Below are 24434 nucleotides of genomic sequence, written 5' to 3'. Positions count from 1 at the left end.
AATATCAAATACTATCAAACTCATTGAACTTGTTGTTCATATGGGAAAACAAGTCAAGAATTTCAGAGTAACTAGGCAGGAGTTAGAGTGTGACACACTTCCGCTTTATTACAGTATTTTTTTTTACATGTTTATTTATGAGCCGTGCAACAGGAAAGGTTGGGCAAAACTTTTACAACTACTTCATGCCATGAAACCACTGCAGCCAGAGTTGCATCTCTTACTGGTCAGAGGAGCTGCCATCAGCTTCCTTTTTGTACTTGCTCTGTGGTTTCCTATCATTAACTGTCCTCCTGTGTAGCTGGGTGATGAAGAAAAAATTGTGGACATTTTTCACTCTTTCTTACAAAGGGCTTAAATTGTAATGTCTATTATTTTTAGCCTAGGGGCTCCTAAATGTTGCCAGATAATACCATAAAGGAGTCAATGTGCTTCTAATGAAACTTATCATATGAACATATAAATGATTTTCAATTATATCTTACAAAATATTGGCTTAAAAGTATATAGGCAAAAAGACGAGAACCACTGTTTCAATGTGTTATCCTCTTGAAGTAAACTGTTTGTAGGCCAAAGTTAAGTAAACCAAACTAAGCAGAAGAATCAGTAGAGAACCTCAAGAGAACAATACAGGGGCTTTAGTCCAAAGGTTCTCTACTGGCTCAATCTTAGTTTAATTTACTAGGAAAAGAACCATCAGATAACCTATAAAGAACCGTACAGGGACTTCAGGCTTCTCTGCTGGTTCCTCAGCTTAGGTTAGCTTAGGTTTGTTTACTGGGAAAAGAACCAGAGGAGAACATTTACCATACAGGGGCTTAATGGTTCTCTACTGGTTTTTCAGCTTAGTTTAGTTTACTTGGAAAGGAACTAATAATAACCCTCTAATGCAGTGGTTCCCTACTGGTGGGTCCTGGTCCAAAAGTGGGTCCTGGGTCCGCAAGTGACTTGCGAACATGTCAAGTTTGTAAAAGCACATTTTATTTTGAAGTACAGTAAATTTGCGGCACAGAGCTTTGACTTTGAAGTGCTGTTCCCTGCTGTAGAGTAAGTGACTTATGGACAGCTACTTGACAGAGACAGCTAACTAGCTCAATGACATGGCCAAATGCAAGTATGACGCTGAATATTTTAAACTGTGTGGACCTTGGAGAAATGACTAAAGAGCAATCTGAACCCCTTGGCTGGATCAGTTGGGAACGACTGCTCTATTGAACCATACAGGGTTCTCTACCGGTTCTTCAACTTAGTCTAGTTTAGTTTACTGGGGGGGGGAAGCATGTGATAACCTCTAAAAAACCATACAGGGTTAAAAGTTTCTCTACTGGTTATCTAGCTTAGTTTAGTTTAGTTTATTGGGGAAAGAACCAGTAGAGAACCTCTTAAGGACCACACAGGGCCTTAAATGGCTCTGTACTGGTTCTTCAACTAAGATTAGTTTAGTTTAGTGGGGAAAGAACCAGTAAGACTCTCTAAAGAACCATATAGGGTTAAAAGGTTTTCTACTGGTTATCCAGTTTAGTTTAGCTTAGCCTAGCTTATCTTAGTTTAGTTTAGTTTAGTTTAGCTTAGTTTAGTTCAATTTAGTTTAGTTTAGTTTAGTTTAGTTTTGTTCAGTTTAGCTTAGATCAGTTTAGTTTAGTTTAGTTTAATCAAGTTTAGTTCAGTTCAGTTCAGCATAGTTTAGTTTACTCAAGTTTAGTTTAGTTCAGTTTAGTTTAGTTCAGTTTAGCTTAGATCAGTTTAGCATAGTTTAGTTCAGTTTAATCAAATTTAGTTTAGTTCAGTCTAGCTTAGATGAGTTTAGTTTAGTCAAGTTTAGTTTTGTTCAGTTTAGCTTAGATAAGTTTAGTTTAGTCAAGTTTAGTTTTGTTCAGTTTAGCTTAGATAAGTTTAGTTTAGTTTAGTCAAGTTTAGTTTTGTTCAGTTTAGCTTAGATCAGTTTAGTTTAGTTTAATCAAGTTTAGTTCAGTTCAGTTCAGTTTAGCTTAGATCAGTTTAGTTTAGTTCAGTTCAATTTAGCATAGTTTAGTTTAGTTTAATCAAGTTTAGTTTAGTCAAGTTTAGTTTTGTTCAGTTTAGCTCAGATGAGTTTAGTTTAGTTTAGTTTGTTTAGTTTAGATGAGTTTAGTTTTCTTTAGTTTACTTTAGTCAAGGTTCTCGAGAAAGAACCAGTAGAGAACCTCTAAAAAACAATAAATACAGTGGCTTTTAAATACAGTTCTTTGTGTTGCAGCAGTGCAATATAGCGCATCAACTCACCCCAAAGAACCGCTGAGGAACCAACATTTTTCTGTGGACTAATTACATAATATATGCATAATAAATACAAATAGAAAAACTAATGATCTTACCAGTACTGTTATTATTTTATCATCAGCAAAAATACTTTTAAGTAATAATCATGTATTTAGATACTTACTGTTATGTGAACAGGTTTTATGTGAAAAGAGGATTTTTTTTTTTACATTATGCAATGTTTTATAATACTTGGCAGGTACTGAGGGGTGTATTTTATATATATGTATGTAGCTGAGGATACATTAGTGATTATTAATAGTTTCTCTGGCTGTGTAGGATGACAACAGTCTTCCAGTCTGTCTGTCTTTCTGTCTTGTAGAACTACAGTGAGCTGATTCCTGGCACCACAGTAGGAACACTGTCCAACGACTCGGGCAATGTTATTCAGCTCATACAGAAGGCCTACGCTGTAAGTGTTACACACACACACACGCATGCACACACACACACACACACACACTTTAGACTAGACAGTGTTTCAGGGGATGACATGTTTGCTGACACACACCCACAGTATCTGAGTCATACACATAGCCGAGCCAAAGTCTTAGTAGAAATTCCACAGTGGCCAAAGTGTGAAGCTGACCAAATGTGGGAGCCTCCTGGCTGCGTTTCACTGTTTTATTTGGGTTTATTTTGCAGACAACAGGTGAATTTGCCGAAACTTTATTTTAGCTTTAATCCTGGCTCTGGCTTTGTGACGTGTGTACAGATGTGAATGCAAGCTAACATGTTAGTCAATCAATGTATAAGCTTACATTTAATTACAGCAGGAAATGAAGTGCCATGTTCGCAGATTGGATGAGAGAAATTATTTGAATGGACTTTGAAAAAAAGTTTTTTTTTTTTTCCATAACAGCCAGCAATGTCAGATTTTGAAAACTGGTTTGGTTTTCCAGATCCCAGCATGGGATTTGGCTTGGCACAACCACATTCAAAACATGCCATTAACATGCGGTTTTGGCCTCACCACACAAGTCCATATTGTCATCCTTCCATGTGTATGTGTTTACTGCTGTTTTCCTTCCTCGCTGCTGCCAGAAAATCCGCTCCAAGGTGGAGCTGGAGCTTCAAGGCGTCCCTGAGGAGTTGTCCCTGTCCTTCAACGCCACTTGTCTGAATGGCGAGCTCATTCCTGGCCTCAAATCCTGCTCTGGGCTCAAGATAGGAGACACGGTCAGTGCATGTCCCTCCTTTCTGTTTGGGCTTGTTACCCCTTGAGATGAAGTAATGTCTACTAATGACCCCTCAACAGAGGTTATGGCATCGCTGTGGTAATAAGAAGTTTACCTTCATGGATTGTTTCATTTGAAGGAATTTCAGGGGCCTGAAGATGTAAGAACATGTCATATTTTTAAGAGGTTTTTTTTGTTTTAAAATGTATGTTTATTACTACATTTATATCTAGCATCCACACTATTTTAATATTTTGGAAGCCTTGAAATGGAGACCTTTGAAAACACTGTTGACCCCATTTTAGTTTGAAAACTGCAGGTTGTTATTTAGTCTGGATGGGCAGAAACAAAGGCTTTAGCAACAATGACGCAGACCCCCATGTAAACTCCCTGACTGGATCTTATCAGTCAAGTCACATACCTTTTGTGATTTCATCCTTCTTGTGTTGGCACTCCCCGGAAAATGCTCCCAGAAGGTACCACTCTGATATTTTCTTTGCAACATTTTTCAATCTGTTTGCCACCGCCTTGACGGCCTTATACTTGTGTTACTTTCAGTAGCAGTTCCACTTTGTTGTCAGTCCAGACAACATGTTCGGAATAAAAATCACTACTCTACTCTACTCTACTCTACTCTAATCATTTTTGTTTTAAAAATGCTGCTTTAAAATAAAACACATTAGTGTGACCGTGGCCTGAGACAGCTGTATCCATATTTACCAGTGTTAATACTCTCCTGTGTTATTGCTAATCCTCTCACTTGTCATACACCCTTACTCCTTATTTTATCAGGAACATGGCAAAAAGCATTCTTCTCAGCAGGACACATCTCACATTCATCTCTCGAGGTTTATTCGTCCATGATAAGGAAACAACCCTTGATGAGATAATGCACTTATTCCCAGTGAGGGTTTTTTTGTTGCAAAAAAGTCTACAAACTATGTCAACATCCTGCAAAATGTCTTGATAAGGCAGATTGCTGCATAAGTATAAAGAAATTGATTCAACAAGGTGCTGGAAACATTCCTCAGAGATTTTGGTCCATATTGACATGACAACATCACACAGTTGCTGCAGATTTGTCGGCTGCACATCCATGATGTGAATCTCCCGTTCCACCACATCCCAAAGGTGCTCTATTGGATTGAGATCTGGTGACTGTGGAGGCCATTGGAGTACAGTGAACTCATTGTCATGTTCAAGAAACCAGTTTGAGATGATTTGAGCTTTGTGACATGGTGCGTTATCCTTCTGACCCTACCATCTGAATGTCTCATCAGACTCATCAGACCAGGCAACGTTTTTCCAATCTTCTATTGTCCAGTTTTGATGAGCCTGTGTGAACTGTAGCCTCAGTTTCCTGTTGTTAGCTGACAGGAGTGGCACCTGGTGTGGTCTTCTGCTGCTGTAGCCCATCTGCTTCAAGGTTGGACGTGTTGTTGGTTCAGAGATGGTCTTCTGCAGACCTTGGTTGTAACCAGTGGTTATTTGAGTTACTGTTGCCTTTCTATCATCTTGAAACACTCTGGTCATTCTCCTCTGACCTCTGGCATCAACAAGGCATTTTCACCCAGAGAACTGCAGCTCACTGGATATTTTCTCTTTTTCACACCATCCTCTGTAAACCCTAGAGATGGCTGATACTCAGATCAGCCCGTCTGGCACCAACAACCACGCCATCTTCAAAGTCACTTAAATCACCTTTCTTCCTCATTCTGATGCTCAGTTTGAACTTCAGTAGGTCGTCTTGACCATGTCTACATGCCTAAATGTATTGAGTTGCTGCCATGTGATTGGCTGATTAGATATTTTTATGTTAACAAGCAGTTGAACAGGCGTACTCCCATGGCAACCTTTTAACCAGCCAACATGTCCCATCTGTCAGGGACCAGTGACCATCATGTCTTGATTGCAAAAATAACATGTTACTTCCATTTACTATTTTTCACCTTCTTTTTGGTCTCTTTCCATTTCCCTTCTGGCAGCTACCTACATGTCTTGTAAGTGGGATTTCCCCTGTTTCCTCGTGGTGTCAGAGATGATGGAAAACGAGTGGATCAGCACTGTCTCTGAGCTTGTCTTCCTTAGTTTATGTTTGCTTGTCTTTTCCTCCTTCGACTGCCAGCTCCATTGAGAGCAAATTGTCTGCTTAGAGAGTTCTTTCTTTTGTGCATTTTTTCTTTATCACAGCTTCTTTGGCTCCTTTCCTCGTTCTCTCCTCACTCCAGGTGACATTTTTTGGCCTCCACACATTTCTTTCTTTCTGCCTCAGCCCCTCTTATTTTTGCCATATATGGCTTTCTCTCCACATGTAGTAACTGCCCACTTTTGGACATTTACCAGATTTGGATGTAGCGCTGAGTGAACAATTACTTTGACTAAATACATACGGAGGCATTCCCTGTGTCAGGTCTTTGTGCTGTTTCCACCAATAGTGATTAGACATTGTTCACAATCTGAGAGACTATAAAAGAAAACATTAACTGGACCATTAAAGTGCTTTCACATGTTTTAAAATCTATCTAATCTACAGAAGCATGACTGGTTTTTACAAAGTGTGGATGTAGAATCTTTGTCATGAAAAAGCATTTTAAAAAAGACAGATGTTTGAACCAAACACTTCTTTCAATCTAAATATAACATGTTCCAATTTTAACTCCATCTTTTCACTCAGGTTTCTTTCAGTGTGGAGGCCAGAGCTCGAGGTTGCCCCAAACAGAAGAAGAAAACCTTCATCATCAAGCCCGTAGGCTTCAAGGACGCCCTAACCATCACTGTCACCTTTGAGTGCGACTGCAAGTGCCAGAACAAAGCCCAGCCCGACAGCCCCAAATGCAACCACGGCAACGGCACCTACGAGTGTGGCATCTGCTTGTGCCACCCGGGTCGCTTGGGGCCGCACTGCGAGTGCGCAGAGGGTGACTATAACCCCACAGAGCAGGACCGCTGCAGCGGACCCGCAGGCACTGGAGGACCTCAGTCTGCCATCTGCAGCGGCCGTGGAGACTGTGTGTGCGGCCAGTGTGTGTGCCACAGCAGTGACTTTGGGAAAGTGTGGGGGAAGCTGTGTGAGTGTGACGACTTCAACTGTCTACGCTACAAGGGGGAACTGTGCTCAGGTAAGCTTCCTCTGTCAATTAAGAGCCTGACCGTCTTAAGCTGACCGAGTAGGGCTGAAAAATAAGATTCAGTTAATTAACTTAACTATGACTGGAACCTTTATTCGTTGATTAATCTGCCTATAGTTTCCTCAATTAATCAATTGAATGTTTTGTCCATTAAATCTCAGAAAATAGTGAAAAATGCCAATCACAGTCACACAGAGTCAAAGTTCATTCATAATTCACATTGGAGATGTGTTGTCACAATAATAGAATTTCTAACTTTAATATAATACTTGAAAAATATTGATATTCGATTCCATTTTCAATACCTTAGGGAAAAATTTACATTGAAAGCGTACCATTTAATTTTGTTTTAAAGGATGAATATAACAAGGCTATCACATGACAATGCTGACTATTCTTTTCTTGCTTAGGACATGGTACCAATGTACTCGTGGAGTATTAGAATTGTTTTAAATATTCAGAATCGATATGTATAAATCAATATTTTTGACACCACCACATTGGAGGCACTGGAACAAGAGACTTTTGTCATTTTTTCTTACAAAATGGCTCAAAAATCAAGTTCAGAAAGTCATTTATTGAGCAAAAATAGCAAACATTAACAGTTATCACTTATCACATCTGAGTATTTGTTGGTTTTGTCAGAATTGTGTCATTGCACTTGAATATATTTTCATTGTGGACTGTTGGTCAGACAAAAAAAATAAGATTTTGTAAGTTGTGATGGACATATTCATTATTTTCTGACAGAAAAACATGTGCTGTTAAATTTAGCAGTTCGCAGCCGGTTAGCGTAACATAGTAGTAAAAAAAATTACCCGTTTTTTTAGGGAAGGTTTTGTGCTGGACTGTTTTTTGGCCTGATGCAGTGACTTCATGGTAGTCCCACACAAAGTTGTTTACCTGTTTCCATTTTTTACGCTAAGCTAAGCTCAGCTAAAATAAGCTACGATAAACTAAGCTGAGCTACCACTGTTGTTTTATGTTTATATTTAACAGGCAGACATGAGAGTGGTATTAATCTTCTCATCTAACTCTCGCAAGAAAGCAAATAAGCCTATTTCCCAAAATGTTAAACTATCCCTTTAACCACGCAGTGTGGGCACAATATAAAAGTGAAGGAGGTCAAAATGTGCCACTGACTGTCACGAACACTGTGTGTGTCTGTCAGAGAGCGAGTGTGTACCTTTGCCATCAGGGTTGGCAGTCACCCTCTACCACACTGACTTGCCACCCACCTCATCTGGGAAGAATTACATACAATAACAACTCTCTCCTCTGCCCAGGACATGGGCTCCATTCACAATAAACACATGGTGTGGTGTGTGCACTGTGTGTGAGGGTAAGCTCAGGTTGTATGTTTGCTTCAGCCAGGCTGAGCTGTTTTTATCACAGGATTTCGACAGGATTCGTGCACAAAGGAAGCTTTTTCAGATCTGACGGTAGCTCCCTCCGGTCAGAGGGGACTCTCACTCTTCTCCACTGTGGTTGTGATTTTTAAACAGTGGGAATGAGTTTGTGTTTGGTAATTGCTAAGAGCTTAAAGTCACAGCCTCATGATCCTCCTCCTCGTATTTCAAAAGAGACAGTATGTCATCAAATCAAAACACATGATGTTACCCTGAGGATGTTTGTAATTGAGAGCTTATGGGTGACTTTTCAGTGTGGAGTTATCGCTGTAAAGTAGGCGTTAGATCATACATAACCATGGCTGTCAGGCTTTTTTCAGTAGTAGTTGTTTTGCTTTCATTACTCATAGTTAGAGGGTAGACATTTATTATCTTTCAGCAATAAATTGTACTAATAATGTAGGTTTATTGAAGGGCTGCTCAATATAAGGAACATATGCAATATGAGGGATAACGATATTTAAGTATTTTCAGTTCTTGACCTAAGCCTCCTACTGACTGTGAGATTTTAGCAGTCTTATAAGTTTAATGCAGCTACACTGTGCGACATGGATCTGATAAACTTTGGTACGACATATGTCCATCGATGTCAATAGTCAAGAACAAAACGTCATCAGCATGTGTCATCTACGCCGCTCTAGCGGTAAGAGACAAATAAAAACAAACATGAATGGAGCCCTTGCTACAGTGGCATTTATATGTGTTGAAAGAAGTCTGGAGAAGACCAGGAGGAGGAGAATGTGAACGTGGCCGGGAAAAGGGAGGCCAACTTGGCGTGCCAATTTTGAAATAAGAGCCTGAAGTGTATTTATTAGCATCTCCTAGCATTTATAATTGTCGCGCTGATCAGCGCGTCATTTCATACTGCATTTCTATCAGTTGGTTAGTGGACGTAGATTGTAACAGCAGTCACACAGTGAGATGGTCATCCCAAATTTTTTGACACTGTCAGAATATTATTCTAGGCTGTCAGCCACCCCTGAACTTCTGTCACTGTGCGACATAGGAGCACTGTTTTAGAGCCACAACCAAAGATATTGCTGTGTTTCTTTCACATTGGTCATCTTTCATCTGGGACAGCCAAAAATTGCACAGTGTATACTAGGTTTTAGACTTGCACAGTACTTGTGTTTGTGCCATGTTGTCTGTCCTGTATCCAAGATATTGCCAGATGGCTGACATTTTTGGCACCAGTTCCTCTCTTTTGTCTGCATTCATCTCATCACAGTTTCCTCTTGTAGTAGGGTAGCACTAATCTAATGATGTGTTCCATTTGCACTGGGAGTTCCCATTCGGAGATTTCAAGTGGAACGCCTGCATAAGTCGGATTTCTGACTCTGAAAGTTGGAGGAATCTCACCAACCCCACAGAGGTTAAAAAGAGGAAAAGTCGTGGCGTCATATGATATCCTTGCAGTAGCATTTTCACTGGCCTCCATGCTGTGTGTACTGTTTGCTAACTTGTTTCCAGCCCGTCCGTGATGTCGAACATGATGAGTTTTTAACTGTTTTTTCTGCATTTAAAAAAAAAACATACATATGCTAATTTATGCTGCTTTCAGACCTAGAGTTGTCTTGCCTTGGTCCGAATCAGGGACTAATTTTGTCACAAAGTTGTATAATTGCCTAGAGTTGGTTCGTGTTCTCACGGCAGTATTTACAAGCAGACCAGATCAAATGCCTTGCACAAGAAAGCTACTCTTGATTGTCAGAGTTTCCGTGAAGAAAATCCAGGAAGTAAACAAAACGTTGGAGAAGAGCACAGCTGCAAGGTAAATGTGACACTTTCTAATGTCACAATGGAGGGACAACTACGCAGGTTGATTTTAGCGCTGGTCATCGTGGACTATATTGCTGTCATTGTTCATTTTAGTCAAACCATACAGTTTGAAAACGAGGCGCAGCTCCAACTAGAAAACAATGTTTTGATGCATTGGATGTGCTGAATGTGCATATTAAGGCAGTACAGGAGGAGGTGCACATTAATAATCCTCCAGGACTGTAACATGCTCATGTTTAACCCAAACAATGTGTCATGTGACTGCAGTTGGTTCAGATCCAGGTTGGAACGCGTTCTCACCACAAACGAACTGCATCGATTTTCTCATATAACTTTAAAAAAAAGAAACAGAATAAGTTCCCTAAATGTCTAACTATTCATATAAGGATGGCATGATGACAATTTCAGAGGAAGACCGAAGAAAAGGCAGGAAAGGACCAAAAGAATTGTGATCATGAGTCAAGATTTACAGGCCTCTATCACAAGTGCTACTTAATTTAGGCTTATAGCTATGTATTTAGTGGTTTTAAAAACACATGAACTAGGGTTGAGATTGGGCGGGCGATATTTTGATTGAGCATTGTTAATCGCATATGTTTTGGCACAGACTGCCTCGAGCTTCATCAGATCTCATATATCATTGAACCCCCCCTCCGCTGCTCTCACACAGAAATGTTTTTGCTGTATTCCCCGAAGCCCATAGATTAACATGAAAATACCATTGTGCTTACTCATTGGCCGGTGTGGTGTAATGAGGCTAAAAATAAACCCATGTTTGGTCAGAAAAGAGCCAAGTGGGGAGAGAACTGGAAGTGTGCATGTGTGTGTAAAACATGGTCCTCTGCTGTTGTCTTGAAATACCTTACTCACTGCGAGGACCGTAGTCCTTGTTCTTCCCCCCGCAGAATGGTCTAATTAAAAGCCAGCGGTCTTGCGGTCATGTGGTAATGACAGTTTGTTCATGGATCATCTTTTATCCAGTTGGACTGTTCCAAGCTGCTTCCTGTCTCATTGTTTATTTGAGCATTGTTTTGGAGCGATAGCCCGCAATGTTTTCTGCATTGTCACTCTCTTGCATGCACACATCACACATAGATACGAGGAAAAACAACAAACCAATGCACACACAAAGTCACTCTCACACACACACACACACTGAATCATGCAGCCAAAAATAAAACCCTTCCAGACACCACAGGCACACAATGAAATGTGTTTTAGGTCTTTAACAGTTGGAGAAACATGACTTACCACTTCTGCTTTCCAGTGTTTGGGATCAAAATTCAAAAGCAACAAAATGTCTTAGCAGGACATGACACTCATCTTTCATATTTAAAAATTATACTTGTAGCATTGGATGGAAACCAAGGACCATGTAATGCCAGCTTGATTTTAGGAAGCCCAGCATGGTTGTTGAATATAAGGGTATAAAAGTAGAGCGGCAGCATTTGGTCGATTAATTGATTAGTCGTTAACTTTTAAATTAAATCAAATACTAGTAATAAGTATTAAGTATCATCATTGATCAGAACTTGTCTATAAAATCACATATCAAAAACTTTATCTCCAAGCTGAAGGTTAAATTTGGTTTGTTTTTTAGAAAGAAATCCAACTTCTCCCTTCAGGCAAGGAAACACTTGATATCTACATTTTTTTTTATTTTTTTTTTACCTCTACTGGATTATGGTGATTTGCTTTTCATGAATGCCCCTGACCATTGTGCTTGGCGCTTATTTACATCTATTCTTGGCCTGATTCCTTCTGCAGAAACCAAAATCAATATGTCCTTCGCTCTATAATATTCTACAAATGCTGGTTCCGAGGGTGAGAACAGAACTCGGCAAAAATTTTTTTAAACATGCTGCTCCTTCGTCCTGGAATAATCTTCAGAAGGATCTGAAACTGGCAGAGCTGAACACTGTCGTGGGAGTTAAAGTTGGTTTTAAAGGATCAGGAAATCCGCTCTTTTAGTCAGTGTGACTGTTCCCAAATCATTTTAGAAATTGTTCTCGCATCATATTTGTTCTTGTCCTTGACCTTGTATCTCGTGTTAATTGCATTCATACTGTGGTTTTTATTAATTTAATGACAGTTGTATATGTCTGTTTGCCTTGTTGTAATTTGTAACAATGTTTTATGCTGCCCTCTTGGCCAGGTCATTCTTGAAATTTTTTTTAATCTCAATGAGGCTTTTACCTTTATACCATTATATCTTACTAGATCTGTCTGTCTGTGTGTCTGTTCCACGTTTTTCTCCTCACTGACTTCGTCAGTCCATGTGAAATTTTGTCACAGTGGTAGAGGGTCATGGGAGGATGCGAATGAAGCAACATTATATCAATTGGCCAAAGGGGGCGCTATAGCAACCGATTGAAATTGCAAACTTTGAATGGGCATATCTCATGCCCTGTATGTCGTAGAGACATGAAACTTTGCACAGAGATGCCTCTCCTCATGAGGAACAAATTTGCCTCAGGAACCCATAACTTCCGGTTATATAGATTTTCCACCATTTTGAATTTTTTGAAAAACACTTCAAATCAATCTCTTCCTAGGAAGTTTGACCGATCTGCATGAAGTTCCCTCTTGGTAAAAGTTGGAAAACTTACTAAAACTGAGCTTCTATAAGGCAATGAATATTGCGGAGGGCGTGGCTCATCACATAAAGGTGTATAACATCTCAAGGGTTTCACCGATCACCACGCAACTTTGTAGGCATATGACCACACATAATCTGAGGGGACCCCTCCATTATTGACCCCATCAAACAAAATGGGGGCGCTAGAGAGCTAATTTCTTATCTAGGCCTAACCGCCATGTCGATTTTTACTTAACTTGGTAGATATGTAGAACAGGACGCCTCAAGGTGACTGGAGAAATGTAACTCTAATTGGCAACTGGGTGGCGCTATAACAACAGAAAAATGCTTAAAAATGGCTAAAATGCAGCCGATCGCTGTGGCTCCCCCTGTGGGCGAATGTTTTTTTGTTTTTGTTTTTTTCCTAATTTTTGGTATGACTAAGTCATGGTATGCTGTACATATTCACGGAAACTGTCAGTCAGTCATTCTGTCATTCTGTAGAAGGTGACAAAGGATATGGACTAGTATAGATTAATCACCAACTAATTTGATAATCGATTAATCTGTTTGGGTAATTTTTAAGTAAAAAAGTCAAAGTTCTTTGACTACAGCTTCTTAAATTGGAAATACAAACTTAATGTCATTGGGTTGTGGCCAAAATAAGAGGATGAGCATGTCATTTTGGGCTTAAGGAAATAGTGATAGCCATTTTATAAATAAAATTGATTGATTGATTGATTTTTCACCATTTCCTGACATTTTATAGACCAAACAAGTTATTGACTAATCAAGAAAATACTCAACAGATTAATCAACAGTAAAAATAATCGTTGGTTTGCAGCCCTATTTAAAAGCAAAGCGAAGGCAGTGACTAAAAAATTTTGGGCCTAACCCAGAAAATGGGTAGTTAGGCAAGCCAAATGGTATTTTTCATAATTAACCACCATTCCTTACTATCAATAACCGTGTTCATGTTTCGAATGAGCTTGGCTTCTCAAAGGTTTCCACTCAATGGGTCCCACGCCCTCTAACTCCTGAGCAGGAGCGCACTCGGCGAACCACGTCATTGAACAATTTGGAAATTTTTGAAGCTGATGCGGTCAATTTTCTGGCGCGATTCATTACCACGGATGAACACTGGGTCCACCGCTATCAGCCTGAAACAAAAGAACAGTCAAAGCAATGGAATCATTCATCATTTCCCACGCCGAAGGAGGCCAAGGTCACGCCTTCAGCTGGGAAAGCGATGGCATTGGTTTTTGGGAATTCCCGAGGTTTTGTGCTGATTGATTTCCCGGAAAGGGGTCATACCATCACCGAAGATGATTAGTCTGACCTACTGAAACGCCTCAGAGAGGAAATCCGAGAGAAGAGTTGAGCAATGCTGACCAGAGGAATCCTCTTCCACCATGACAATGCTCCAGCCTAATGATGTCATGGAAGCCGTGGAAGAGTCCCAGGGTCCCAACCTTAAGAGTTCTTTTCCGCTGGGCTAAAGGCACCTCAGCACTGCCGGAGCATGGGTGTTGCCCTTGAGGTGGATTTATGTCGAAAAATAAAAGCACTGAAAAATCTGTATCTTGTTTTGTTTCCTTGAGGCTCAAAACTTTTCAGTCACCCCTCGTATTCCTCAAGATAGAGATGAACCATGTAATTTCTCAAATAAAGCTAAAACACGTCATCACAACAGGAAAATACAGACAAGCATGACACAGGCTTGTGGTAAATTCACTCATAAGCCTTTAACAAGCTGCGGTCAGTCATTACAAACTCATGCTGACCGGCAAACTGTTCTCAAACCCACGGAGCTTCGTTTTAAATGCTACTGGAGTTCCCAAAATTTCCAAAGATGCCCCATATGTGTCAGGCTGTGTTAAAAATGTGTATAAAATGATGTTCAATATTTCCATCATATGGAAGGATAAAGCCATTAACACAGTGAACTCATATAAGCCCAGCAAACTTAGCAAATGACGCACAACAAATGAAATTCCTCCCTCTTTCCCAACTCCTGACACACCCTCCCTGTCACACAGAATTTCAGCTGGTCACATTGTCATCTTCTTCTTTGTTGTTTATTAACTTCCTGTTTCACTATTTTAAGTTACACCAGTAAACAGTATTACAGTAGCTCTGTCAGAGCATCTTTATCTCATGGTTGTTTCTCCTTTATACTTTTCTTGTCTCCCAGGTCATGGCGTCTGTAACTGCGGCTTCTGCCAGTGTGCACCGGACTGGCAGGGTGAGAACTGTAACTGCTCCAGGCGTACCGACACCTGTATGTCCAACCTTGGCTTGTTGTGCAGCGGGAGGGGCCAGTGTGTGTGCGGGGCCTGTGAGTGCACCCAGCCCGGTGCCTACGGGGCCACATGTGACAAGTGCCCAACCTGCCCTGACGCCTGCACCATGAAGAAGTGAGTCCTCATCTCAAGATGTCATATTCATGTCCAGAAGGCTATGTGAAATGAGCTGATGTATGTTTCTCCTCTTAAAGGGAGTGTGTGGAGTGTAAGCACTTCAAGAGGGGCAAGCTGTTTGAGGACAACACCTGCTCTCGGATCTGCAAGGATGAGATTGAGCTTGTGGAGGAAATAGGTAATGCTTTATAGATCCATGAGAAGTTATTAAAGAGAACAAGTTTTGGGTTGCCAGGTTGTGGAAGAATACCTTTGGCTCTTTGATCCTTTTATATGGAAAAATGTGGTTCTAAATGTTGGTAAACCATTTCAATAAGCCATTAAGTCTTCACTTGTTAAGTATATTAAGATTTAAGGAGGGTCATTATCAGTTATTTAGTTGTCAATAAACGGATTAAGGTCCAGATGCTCTGCAAACCTTTCCCAGAATTTGATGAGCCTGTGTGAACTGTAGCCTCAGTTTCCTGTTGTTAGCTGACAGGAGTGGCACCTGGTGTGGTCTTCTGCTGCTGTAGCCCATCTGCCTCAAGGTTGGACGTGTTGTTGGTTCAGAGATGGTCTCCTGCAGACCTTGGTTGTAACCAGTGGTTATTTGAGTTACTGTTGCCTTTCTATCATCTTGAACCAGTCTGGCCATTCTCCTCTGACCTCTGGCATCAACAAGGCATTTTCACCCAGAGAACTGCTACTCACTGGATATTTACTCTTTTTCACACCATCCTCTGTAAACCCTAGAGATGGTTGTGTGCGAAAATCCCAGTAGATCAGCAGTTTCTGACAGACCAGCCCCTCTGGCACCAACAACCATGCTGCATATAAACTCACTTAAATCACCTTTCTTCCCCATTCTGATGCTCAGTTTGAACTTCAGCAGGTCGTCTTGACCATGTCTACCTGCCTGAATGTATTGAGTTGCTGCCACGTGATTGGCTGATTAGCTATTTGCATTAACAAGCAGTTAAACAGGTGTACCTAATAAAGTGGCTCGTGAGCGTATATACAAACAAATAAACACTGTAACAGTGAACGACAACAGCATATTACATTTCACAATTCCTAACATAACATCTGCTTCTTTTTTAGCTGCTGCTATAAAAATGGGAAACTGGAGTGACAGCAGTGGCTCTGTGGTGGTACAACAACAATAAATCCAGAGTGTTGGTCAATAACATTTTACTCCTTAGACGTTATAACGCCCATCCTGCCTTCATTTTGGTTAGTGTTGAGAAAGATCAGGGCACCAACATGGGTGGGAAGCAGGCTTCACCTATGTCGGGTGACTCTGTTCCTCTCCTGCCGCAGCTGCCGTTTTATCCTCTACTAGATGACTGCTGCCAACAGTGCCAACTAGTGGTCAGAGTACTTGACTAGATGACTAATTGATTAGTCAGTGAAATCCCTTTACTGGTCATATCAGACCACGTAAGACTTTAAAATCAAAACCTGAATGTATAAAAGTGGGTTTTATTGCTTGTAAGTTTAACTTTTCATGCTTTTCATTTTACAGTCTCTCGCTTCAAAGCTTGCTAAATAGTCAAAACAAGCATCATCATGCTTGAGGAGGATAAACACCAGCCAGAGAGGTTTTTCACACTGTGGCAACTCGAAGGTTGTCCTTATTAATGGCTTATAACTGATCTATCAGGCAGTAGTAAATGATTTATTAATCATTAGTTACAACTCCTAAAACGTTCATAGGACACTTTATTAGAAAGTGAACGGTTAATAAAAATAAAGATATTTGAATTCCGAGGTTATGAAAGTTTCTACACTTCAAGTAATGCTTTTAATAGCATTACAAAACTCTGTTTATGTCTCACCAACACGACCAAAAAATGTGAGTTATCTTTTGGTTGATTTTGAGGTATTTATTATAGAAAAAAACAAGTAAAGATATGTCTTTACTAACTGATGAACTGTTTTCATTTTGTATGCAGTGTTCCATGATACAAATGCTGTGAACTGCACTTACAAAGATGAAGACGATTGTTTGGAGCGTTTCCAGTACTATGAGGACGCCGGTGGGAAGTCCATCTTGTACGTTGTCAAAGAGCCAGGTAAGAGAAAACATCTTACATGCATACCTGACCCAACAAACAAATACTTGAAGCTGTGCTAATCAATATTTTGAATTTTAATAATGGATCTAATGACTGAGTGTAATGTGAAAGGGGTCACTCTCAGTACCAAACCCACAGAGAATTAGCACCAAACTCTGCAGTTCTCTTCAGCTCAACAGAGTATTTCAATGTCTGTCAGCTCATTTTGGTTTTAATGCCTATTCCCACCGTTATGAACTTAATTTTCAGGCAGCTTTTTTTGCCAAAAGACCTCTGATAAACAAGCTGCACAGTCCCAGAACAACCGCAAATGGCAAACTCACAAAGTTAGCAACTATTGGTGAACACATTAGATGTTTTAGCAGATAAAGAGATCCAGATATTTCCCTCAGGAGTTGGTGAGCCAAACCAAGACCTAAAACAAAAGTGAATATTGGGCTTACATTTGTCTGGCTATAAACACCACTCTACATGAATGCTAATGCTAATGCTATTCTGTGTCTGCTGTATGTGCAATCAGGCAAGTATTTGCTAGCAAGTTTGAGAGATAATGTCCAAGCTGTTGTCATGCACTGCTTGTACGTATAGCTACGAAAAATAATGCACCCCAATTTGTATAGAACCCACGTAATCATAGGCCAGTAATTCATTTATAACCCATATAATCAGGAAGGCTGCAATCACAGGAGGAATACGCTGAAGGGAGTAAAGAAGAAAGTAGTATAAAGAACCAAAGTCTGTGTAAGGAGGCAGGTCTGGTTGGTAGATGGGTCAAACAAACGCAGGACTTTGCCCGAGGAGATTGGTGTTCAAGTCCCACATGAAACCAAGAGAGCTCGCAGTTGTTTTAAGATATGTCATTTTTATGACTCTAAACCCAATCTACGTAACTTTAATTAAATATGTAACTTTACTTTAAGTACGTAATGTGATGATGCCTTTCGTGGGGTGCTAATTCGTTAGATATCTTGCAAACTGTTGTTTGTGCATTTTCGTAAGACATCATACTCAACATACTTGTGTGAGGATACGTTGATATGTCAGTTTTGTGTTTACAGCTTGCTCTGCTGCCCCCAAGTGGCCAAAAAAAAAGCATATTGCAATTTAGAAGTTTTTGAGTTAAAAAAAATGCTAGGTCTTATTTTTTACGAGCTTAATACTTACATGTCAGTGTTGTGTTTACAGATTGCTCTGCTGCCCCATGGTGGCCAAAAGAAATCAATTAATACTGCTTTAAGGACAATATCTTATAATTGTGGTAAAGATTATATGTGGAAGACGTGAAGGAAGCCACTTTGACAGATAGACAGTAAATGCAGAACTCAAAAGCTAACAAGCATAAAATCTAGAACCACAAATGCATCACCATTCAATCAATAGTTTGATTGGTTTAGAGTTTCTAGCAAACTTCTATCGTCTTGGGAAATCAGTGGGCTTTTTTCCTCACCCAAGTACAAGTTGTCACTTCCCTGCTGCATGCCCTTCATCTGCTCGTTAAGTGGCCAAATAGAAAGAGTGTAGGGTGGTAAAACAGCCTTTAATGACCACCAGTGCCCGCAGAGAAAGTCTGTCCCTGGCTCTGCCTTTAATGAATGTGTGTGTTTAATTTAGGCACAACTGGGTAGCAGAGGAGCACACCAAGGTTTGCCTTGAACACGGTGCACCCTGCCGTGTCAAAGAGGGTTGTAAACAGCTGCCCAGCTCGCCTTGGAACCCGCTGACTCTACATATCCTCAAGAGGAATGAGAGAGAGGAGACTTAGTAAGCAAAAGAGAGGGATAGAGAACATTTAACATGAAGCTGTGTTACGAAGGTGAAAAGAAGAGAGGAGGAGAAGATAGGAAACAGACATGCCTCAAAGCTGACTAAGAATTTTTCTCATTTCAAACAAATGAATAATGTTGCAGAGACAAGCTCGTAGCACCAGCCTGACATAATTTGTATATGAGCTGTAATGGTTGAGGCTGTAGGGATCAAAAGGGTCAGCTGAAGAGCAGGAAATAAAGGAGAGTAGGAATGAGGACAGAGGAAGAGGAGTAAAGCTTTGATGTCGGCTGTAAAAGGTCACCCCACTTACCCAACACTACTCTCCACATATGTATGCGCTATAGAGACCACATAGACTAATGGTTAGATATACAGACAAATATCCAGCCTGGCAAGCAAACACGTACACACACATATGGACCAGATGGCTCTGATCACTGGTGGCTAGAAGTGTTAAGGTGAGACATTTTTTACCAACAATGACAAAACTGAATTGTTGCCAGACTTCAGTTTACACTTCCTGTAACCTTGAACACAAAGAGAACCCGTTCTCTGTAATACTAGATTTAGTATTTAGTATTTGATATTGCTAAATTCTGATTTAGCCCTTCTGTGTGGAGTTTGCATGTTCTCCCCATGTCAGCGTGGGTTTTCTCTGGGTACTCCAGCTTCCTCCCACAGTCCAAGTCATGCAGGTTAATTGGTGACTACTCTAAATTGGCCGTAGGTGTGAATGTGAGTGTGAATGGTTGTCTGTCTCTATGTATCAGCCCTGTGATAGTCTGGTGACCTGTCCAGGGTGTACCCCGCCCCTCGCCCAATGTCAGCTGGGATAGGCATAAACATATCTTGATTATTTAACGCAATTGCTCATTGACTTTGAAAATTTATTGAGCCCTTGAAAGAAAAAGCGACTTTTTTAACAGTGGATTTTCTTGAACTTTAATTCAACTGAAAAGCAAATTAAAAATAAAATAAAATGATTAATATATAATATATAAATATAAACACCACTCAAGAGGAAAGGGTTTGACCCTATGCTGTTAGCAGAAGAGCCATGGACTGAATTACTCTGAGCAGCATGCATTGGAATGAATTCCAGTATAACTTATTATATATTTTTCTTTTTCCCCGATGATCTGAGTAAGCTGCTAAATTTGTCTCTAGTCACTTTTTAGATATAAAGTCACTACAAGGGTCTGAAAAGTTGCTAAACCTCGTGCAAAAGTTGCCAAGTTGGCAACACTTAGTGTACCGCTGTAAAGGAAAAGGGTTGCTGGATTTACATCATAAGACAAAACGGGAGCATCATTGCAGCACAATAATCTTTTTATCTTTATTGTCTTGTTTTATGACCGTTGGAAGCCAAAATCGGAACTTAAAATAAAATTCAAGTAATTGCCCAGACTTACAAAAAATGGGTGAAAACTGAGTCCACCACATTTCAAATCAGCAAGAAGAGTACAGACAAAACAAAATGACTGAAATTCACTCATCTGAAATAATCAAAATTGCTCATAGTAAGATGCTGACTGAGAAACTATATTTTCAGGGCCTTTAAAAGACTACTCATAACTTTGACCTTCATTCTCTTAGCCTCACAAAGCCAGCTTAATGCCCCCATCTAACTTTTTACAACAAGATTTCCAATAAGAAAATATCCCTTGAGAATTAATTAAGCTTGGAAATAGGGGCCAAACCATTCAGTGAACTAGGGCTGTGCCAAAGCTTCATTCATCATGTTGATATTTGAATTCTCAATCATCTTTTTTTTTACATGTCCAATCACCTTGATTAAACCCAGAGTTTAGGCACAGTTGCAGATAAAAATTGGGCCATGCTGATATTTTTTGCATAGAATTGTTTCCAACTTGTGTGATCCAACCATTTCCAATAACTGCAGAGCGCTGTAAAGTCCAAAAGTCAAACATTATAGATGTTTTTATCCAAAGAGATGCTTCATGCTTCCATATTTTTTGGCGCTTAGCCTTCAAAAACAACATTTTCACTGCAGTTAAAAGACTGTCTACTGTCCTGCTTGCTGCACACAAAGGACAGCACGTACCTGTTTTAACAAGGCGGTCTAGCAGCACTCTAACAGCACCATAAATTACATTTATTCATTGACGAAAGTTGATTCAGTAGTAAAAAATAACCCATTTATTGCAGTGAATCACTTTGTTCAAACTAAAGATTTTGTTGGAGGATTTTTTTGAGGGTGATGATGTCATACAACATGACGACAGCTTCATTCAAAAACCTCAACAGAAACCTCAGATGTCAAAAAATGACATTCGGTACAGCCCTACGGTGAACTAACAAGCGTTGAGATGATGATGTGGCTTACTTCCTCCCGGAACAGCTTATTTAAATGAGATATTGTAGACATAAAATGAAAAATGATTCAGCAGTGCACTGCATATTACTCCCCTAATTTAGAAACATGTTCAATGGTTAATTTACGAAAAGTTTTCCGGAACAGCTAATGATGGGAAAAATGACCAGGGAGGGCACAACAAGTAATGTCTGGGCTGGAGTACAGGCTTCAGAGAAGAGAGAGTGTACTGTCAGTCATGTATTTATTTTGCAAATCAAATTCCTGTTGAGTTTTGCCAGACCACAATGAGGGAAGGGAGATTTGTGGCCTGGCTGAGTGAGGTTACTATTTTCCACGTCAGCCCATCCTCCTCTCTGCTCTTTGGTATTTAGAATCCCGTTGCCTTCTTCACCACTGCTATGCTGCTCTTGTTCTCTTGCATCACTCCACAGATCTGATAACTTTCAGAAAGCATCTTACATTCACGCTAGAAGGTACCGACATGACAGGTGTCAATATGACTGCTCTCAGGAGCTCAGATGCACACGTCTGAGTCTGAATAGTCACAGCATTCAGCAAACATCAAATCCATGTGGAGACAAGAGGAAACAGCATTATGAAATCAGACTTCCTCTGGCCTGCCTACTGGCTTATCTTCTCCTGAGTGTCCTCTTAAGTCATTCTGTTATCTCTCCTTCCGTTCATCCAGACTGCCCCAAGGGTCCAGACATTTTAGTGGTGCTTCTGTCGGTGGCAGGGGCCATCTTGTTCCTCGGCTTGGCGGCCCTGCTTATCTGGAAACTGCTGGTCACCATCCACGACAGACGGGAGTTTGCCAAATTTGAGGAAGAACGCGCTCGTGCCAAGTGGGACACGGTCAGTGAATTTAGCGTAAATGCTCTGATGTGCTGATTGCTCAACACTAAGAAATCAAGGTGGTGTCAACTTTCATTTAGATAAGGGATTATTAATGTTTTGATGAGTGGGTGCCAATGTCAGGAGTCAACATGTGGTTAAGGAAAACTTAAAACTAGAAATTAAAAAAATAACTTTCCCATCTCACTTCCACATTTAACTGCTGCCGCTAACTGTAGCTAACAACATTAGCACTGGTGACAATCCGTAGTTCTCATTACACTGATAACGTGCAACTAGTTGCCGTGCAACCAATAGCTTTCTACTGTATATAAAGACTAACAAAGTCTCCCACTGTACAAAATAAAGCAAAAAATATTCTGAATATGGCCACAGTAGCAATCTCATGGTCTTGAGATCCTGCCCATTGATCGCGAGCACATCTATTGACACACACAGCTGTCAATCATGATGCCACACCCCGTTTTTATAGAATCAAATAACTAATTTAAACCAAACTTGTCAGAAAAATGCTTGCATGTACATCATCGTGATAAGTACCACCTAAAATGCAAGGAACTATCTTAGGAAAAAATTTAGTTTGGCCCATGCCCCATCCCCTACATGAAGGGGGGCAGGGTTTATGACCTATACTTCAGCCAGCCACCAGGGGGCGATCAAAATGTTTTGGCCTCACTTTTGGGGAACTGTCATGTCATCCATCTTGACATATAAGGTACTTCTCAAGTCAAGGATGCCTCCTTGGTAGGTCCTTCCAATCTGGGTCCGACAGAGACTAGGCAAGACTCCTAGCATTTGATGTACATACATGGGAAAAGGCTAGCAAGTGGCCAGGTGCACGTCATTGAAGAGGCCCCGCCTTCAGTTTAGGCAGTATATCAGGCAGGATATACCCATGCATCCTTGAAGATTCTCTGAAGGAAGGACTTGATCTTCGATAAATTCGAAGGATCCTTGACATTGGAGCACTCCTTTGGTGGGATTCGATGACCTAGCTTCCTTGAAATTTAGTCATTAAAGAATCCTTCCTTCACTTTGAGAAGCACAAATAGTTTACAAGTTGTCATATGTAACCTGACAGACGCTTGTTTCGGGGCGCTGTTTGATACAGTAGCAAGTAGTGTATTAAATGTAAGATATTAGAAGTGAGAGTATCAAAAAGGAAAAGGAAGGAAAGAAAAGATACACATAGACTTTGTTTAAGGCTGTGGTGCCACCCCCCCCACCCCCCCCCCCACCCCCCCGCCCCCCCTTAGACTCATTTTTAAAACATGGCGTGGCACCCACACAATCCTGCCTGCACCAACACACACTCACACACAATAGGCCACACACACAGCCTCTCCAGCCTCTCGCGCTCACTTTCTGAAGATGTTTTTTATTATTTTTGTAGCATGCTGTTACTCCCAGCAGAACAAAAGGCAGCTAACGGAAGGGCTGGGTTTAAATAAGCTAACGCTAATTAGCCTTTACTGGGAACAGGCCTCTATAACACACCCGGATCCCATAGGCCTGTGACCGCAAAGAATCACAGTAGTGTTAAGATGCTCGTTCAGTGATGGAAGTGAAAACATACAGTAAGCCACACCTTGAAGTGATGTGTGTCTGGGATGAGTGTCGTAGTGGCTATTTTAATTTTTAACTTTTATTTTATATTACACAATTCTCTGGGGACCTTTGACGTGCCCTTTCTTAGAGTCCTGAACCACAAGAAGAAAAGCATGTTTAATTAATATCATGTCTGTGAAGCTCTTCTTAACTGATGTGTCTTTATGTGTGTTTGACCAACAGGGACACAACCCTCTCTACAAAGGAGCCACATCTACCTTCACGAACATCACATACAGAGGAAAAGACTGATGCTACTGAACAAGGATGAAGAACTATGGACTTTTACTGTCCTTTTTGGGAAGGCACCGAATCATGTGCAGGCCTCTACTGTCACAAGACAATAATTAATAATTATTTCTGTTTGTAAATATGTAGAAATGATTCCAAGGACACATTTTTATCAGGGATTTGTCATAAATGCCCACTTATAGCACGATGATGAATAAGATTGTTTTGATTTTTGTATGGTTGACAAAGAGCTCTGGTGTTGTGCAGGTTTACCCCTACCCATAGTATCCAGCCATGTATATAGTTTTTATTTTATTTGCCCCTATATTAAAGTATAAACGGAGCCCCCAAAATCCAGAAAGATTGTGCCTTTTAAACTTTAACATCTCTGTTCAGCTGCCAGTCCTCTGGATAACCCACAGACGTAGCTGTGGACGGAAAATCGTATCAAAAGAAAACTATTGGCAGCAAAATCTGTAGGTTATTCTGAATATCTGGTCCAGAGGAACATAAAACCAAAACTATCCACATGACTGGATACCGCTGAGGCTAAGCGTGGAAATAAATAAAAAAAATGATGTGGGTGAACTAACTCTTGAAGTCAGTGGGAGAACAAAAGGGCAGATAATGTTTTGCAAGACAAACTTCATTTCCTGATCACAATGTTGGGATTTCCCGTTTGTGGTCGTCGGTGGGACAACGGCAAGATAAACTGTCTTTAATTCAGTCAAGTGTCATGCTGGAGATAAGATGTGGTTTGGAGTAAACTGTTAATTTACTGAAAA

General features: G+C 40.4%; 1 protein-coding gene across 1 annotated transcript in view; it reads left to right on the top strand.

The window, feature by feature from the left end:
* The window catches only part of LOC126400099 (integrin beta-3-like), a 34460-nt gene extending 10026 nt beyond the window's left edge, over positions 1-24434 (top strand). Inside the window, exons 8-15 of the mRNA XM_050060564.1 lie at positions 2621-2710; positions 3343-3477; positions 6151-6595; positions 14565-14787; positions 14868-14968; positions 16728-16847; positions 21644-21810; positions 23602-24434. Of these exons, the coding sequence (XP_049916521.1) occupies positions 2621-2710; positions 3343-3477; positions 6151-6595; positions 14565-14787; positions 14868-14968; positions 16728-16847; positions 21644-21810; positions 23602-23670 (1350 nt within the window). The 3' untranslated portion in view covers positions 23671-24434. The remainder of the gene's footprint in view (positions 1-2620; positions 2711-3342; positions 3478-6150; positions 6596-14564; positions 14788-14867; positions 14969-16727; positions 16848-21643; positions 21811-23601) is intronic.

This window comes from Epinephelus moara, chromosome 13 (genome assembly GCF_006386435.1).
Source record: "Epinephelus moara isolate mb chromosome 13, YSFRI_EMoa_1.0, whole genome shotgun sequence".
In the NCBI taxonomy this organism is placed as follows: domain Eukaryota; kingdom Metazoa; phylum Chordata; class Actinopteri; order Perciformes; family Serranidae; genus Epinephelus; species Epinephelus moara.
Note: the sequence above shows the minus strand (reverse complement) of the source record. Positions and strands in the feature narration are given on the sequence as shown.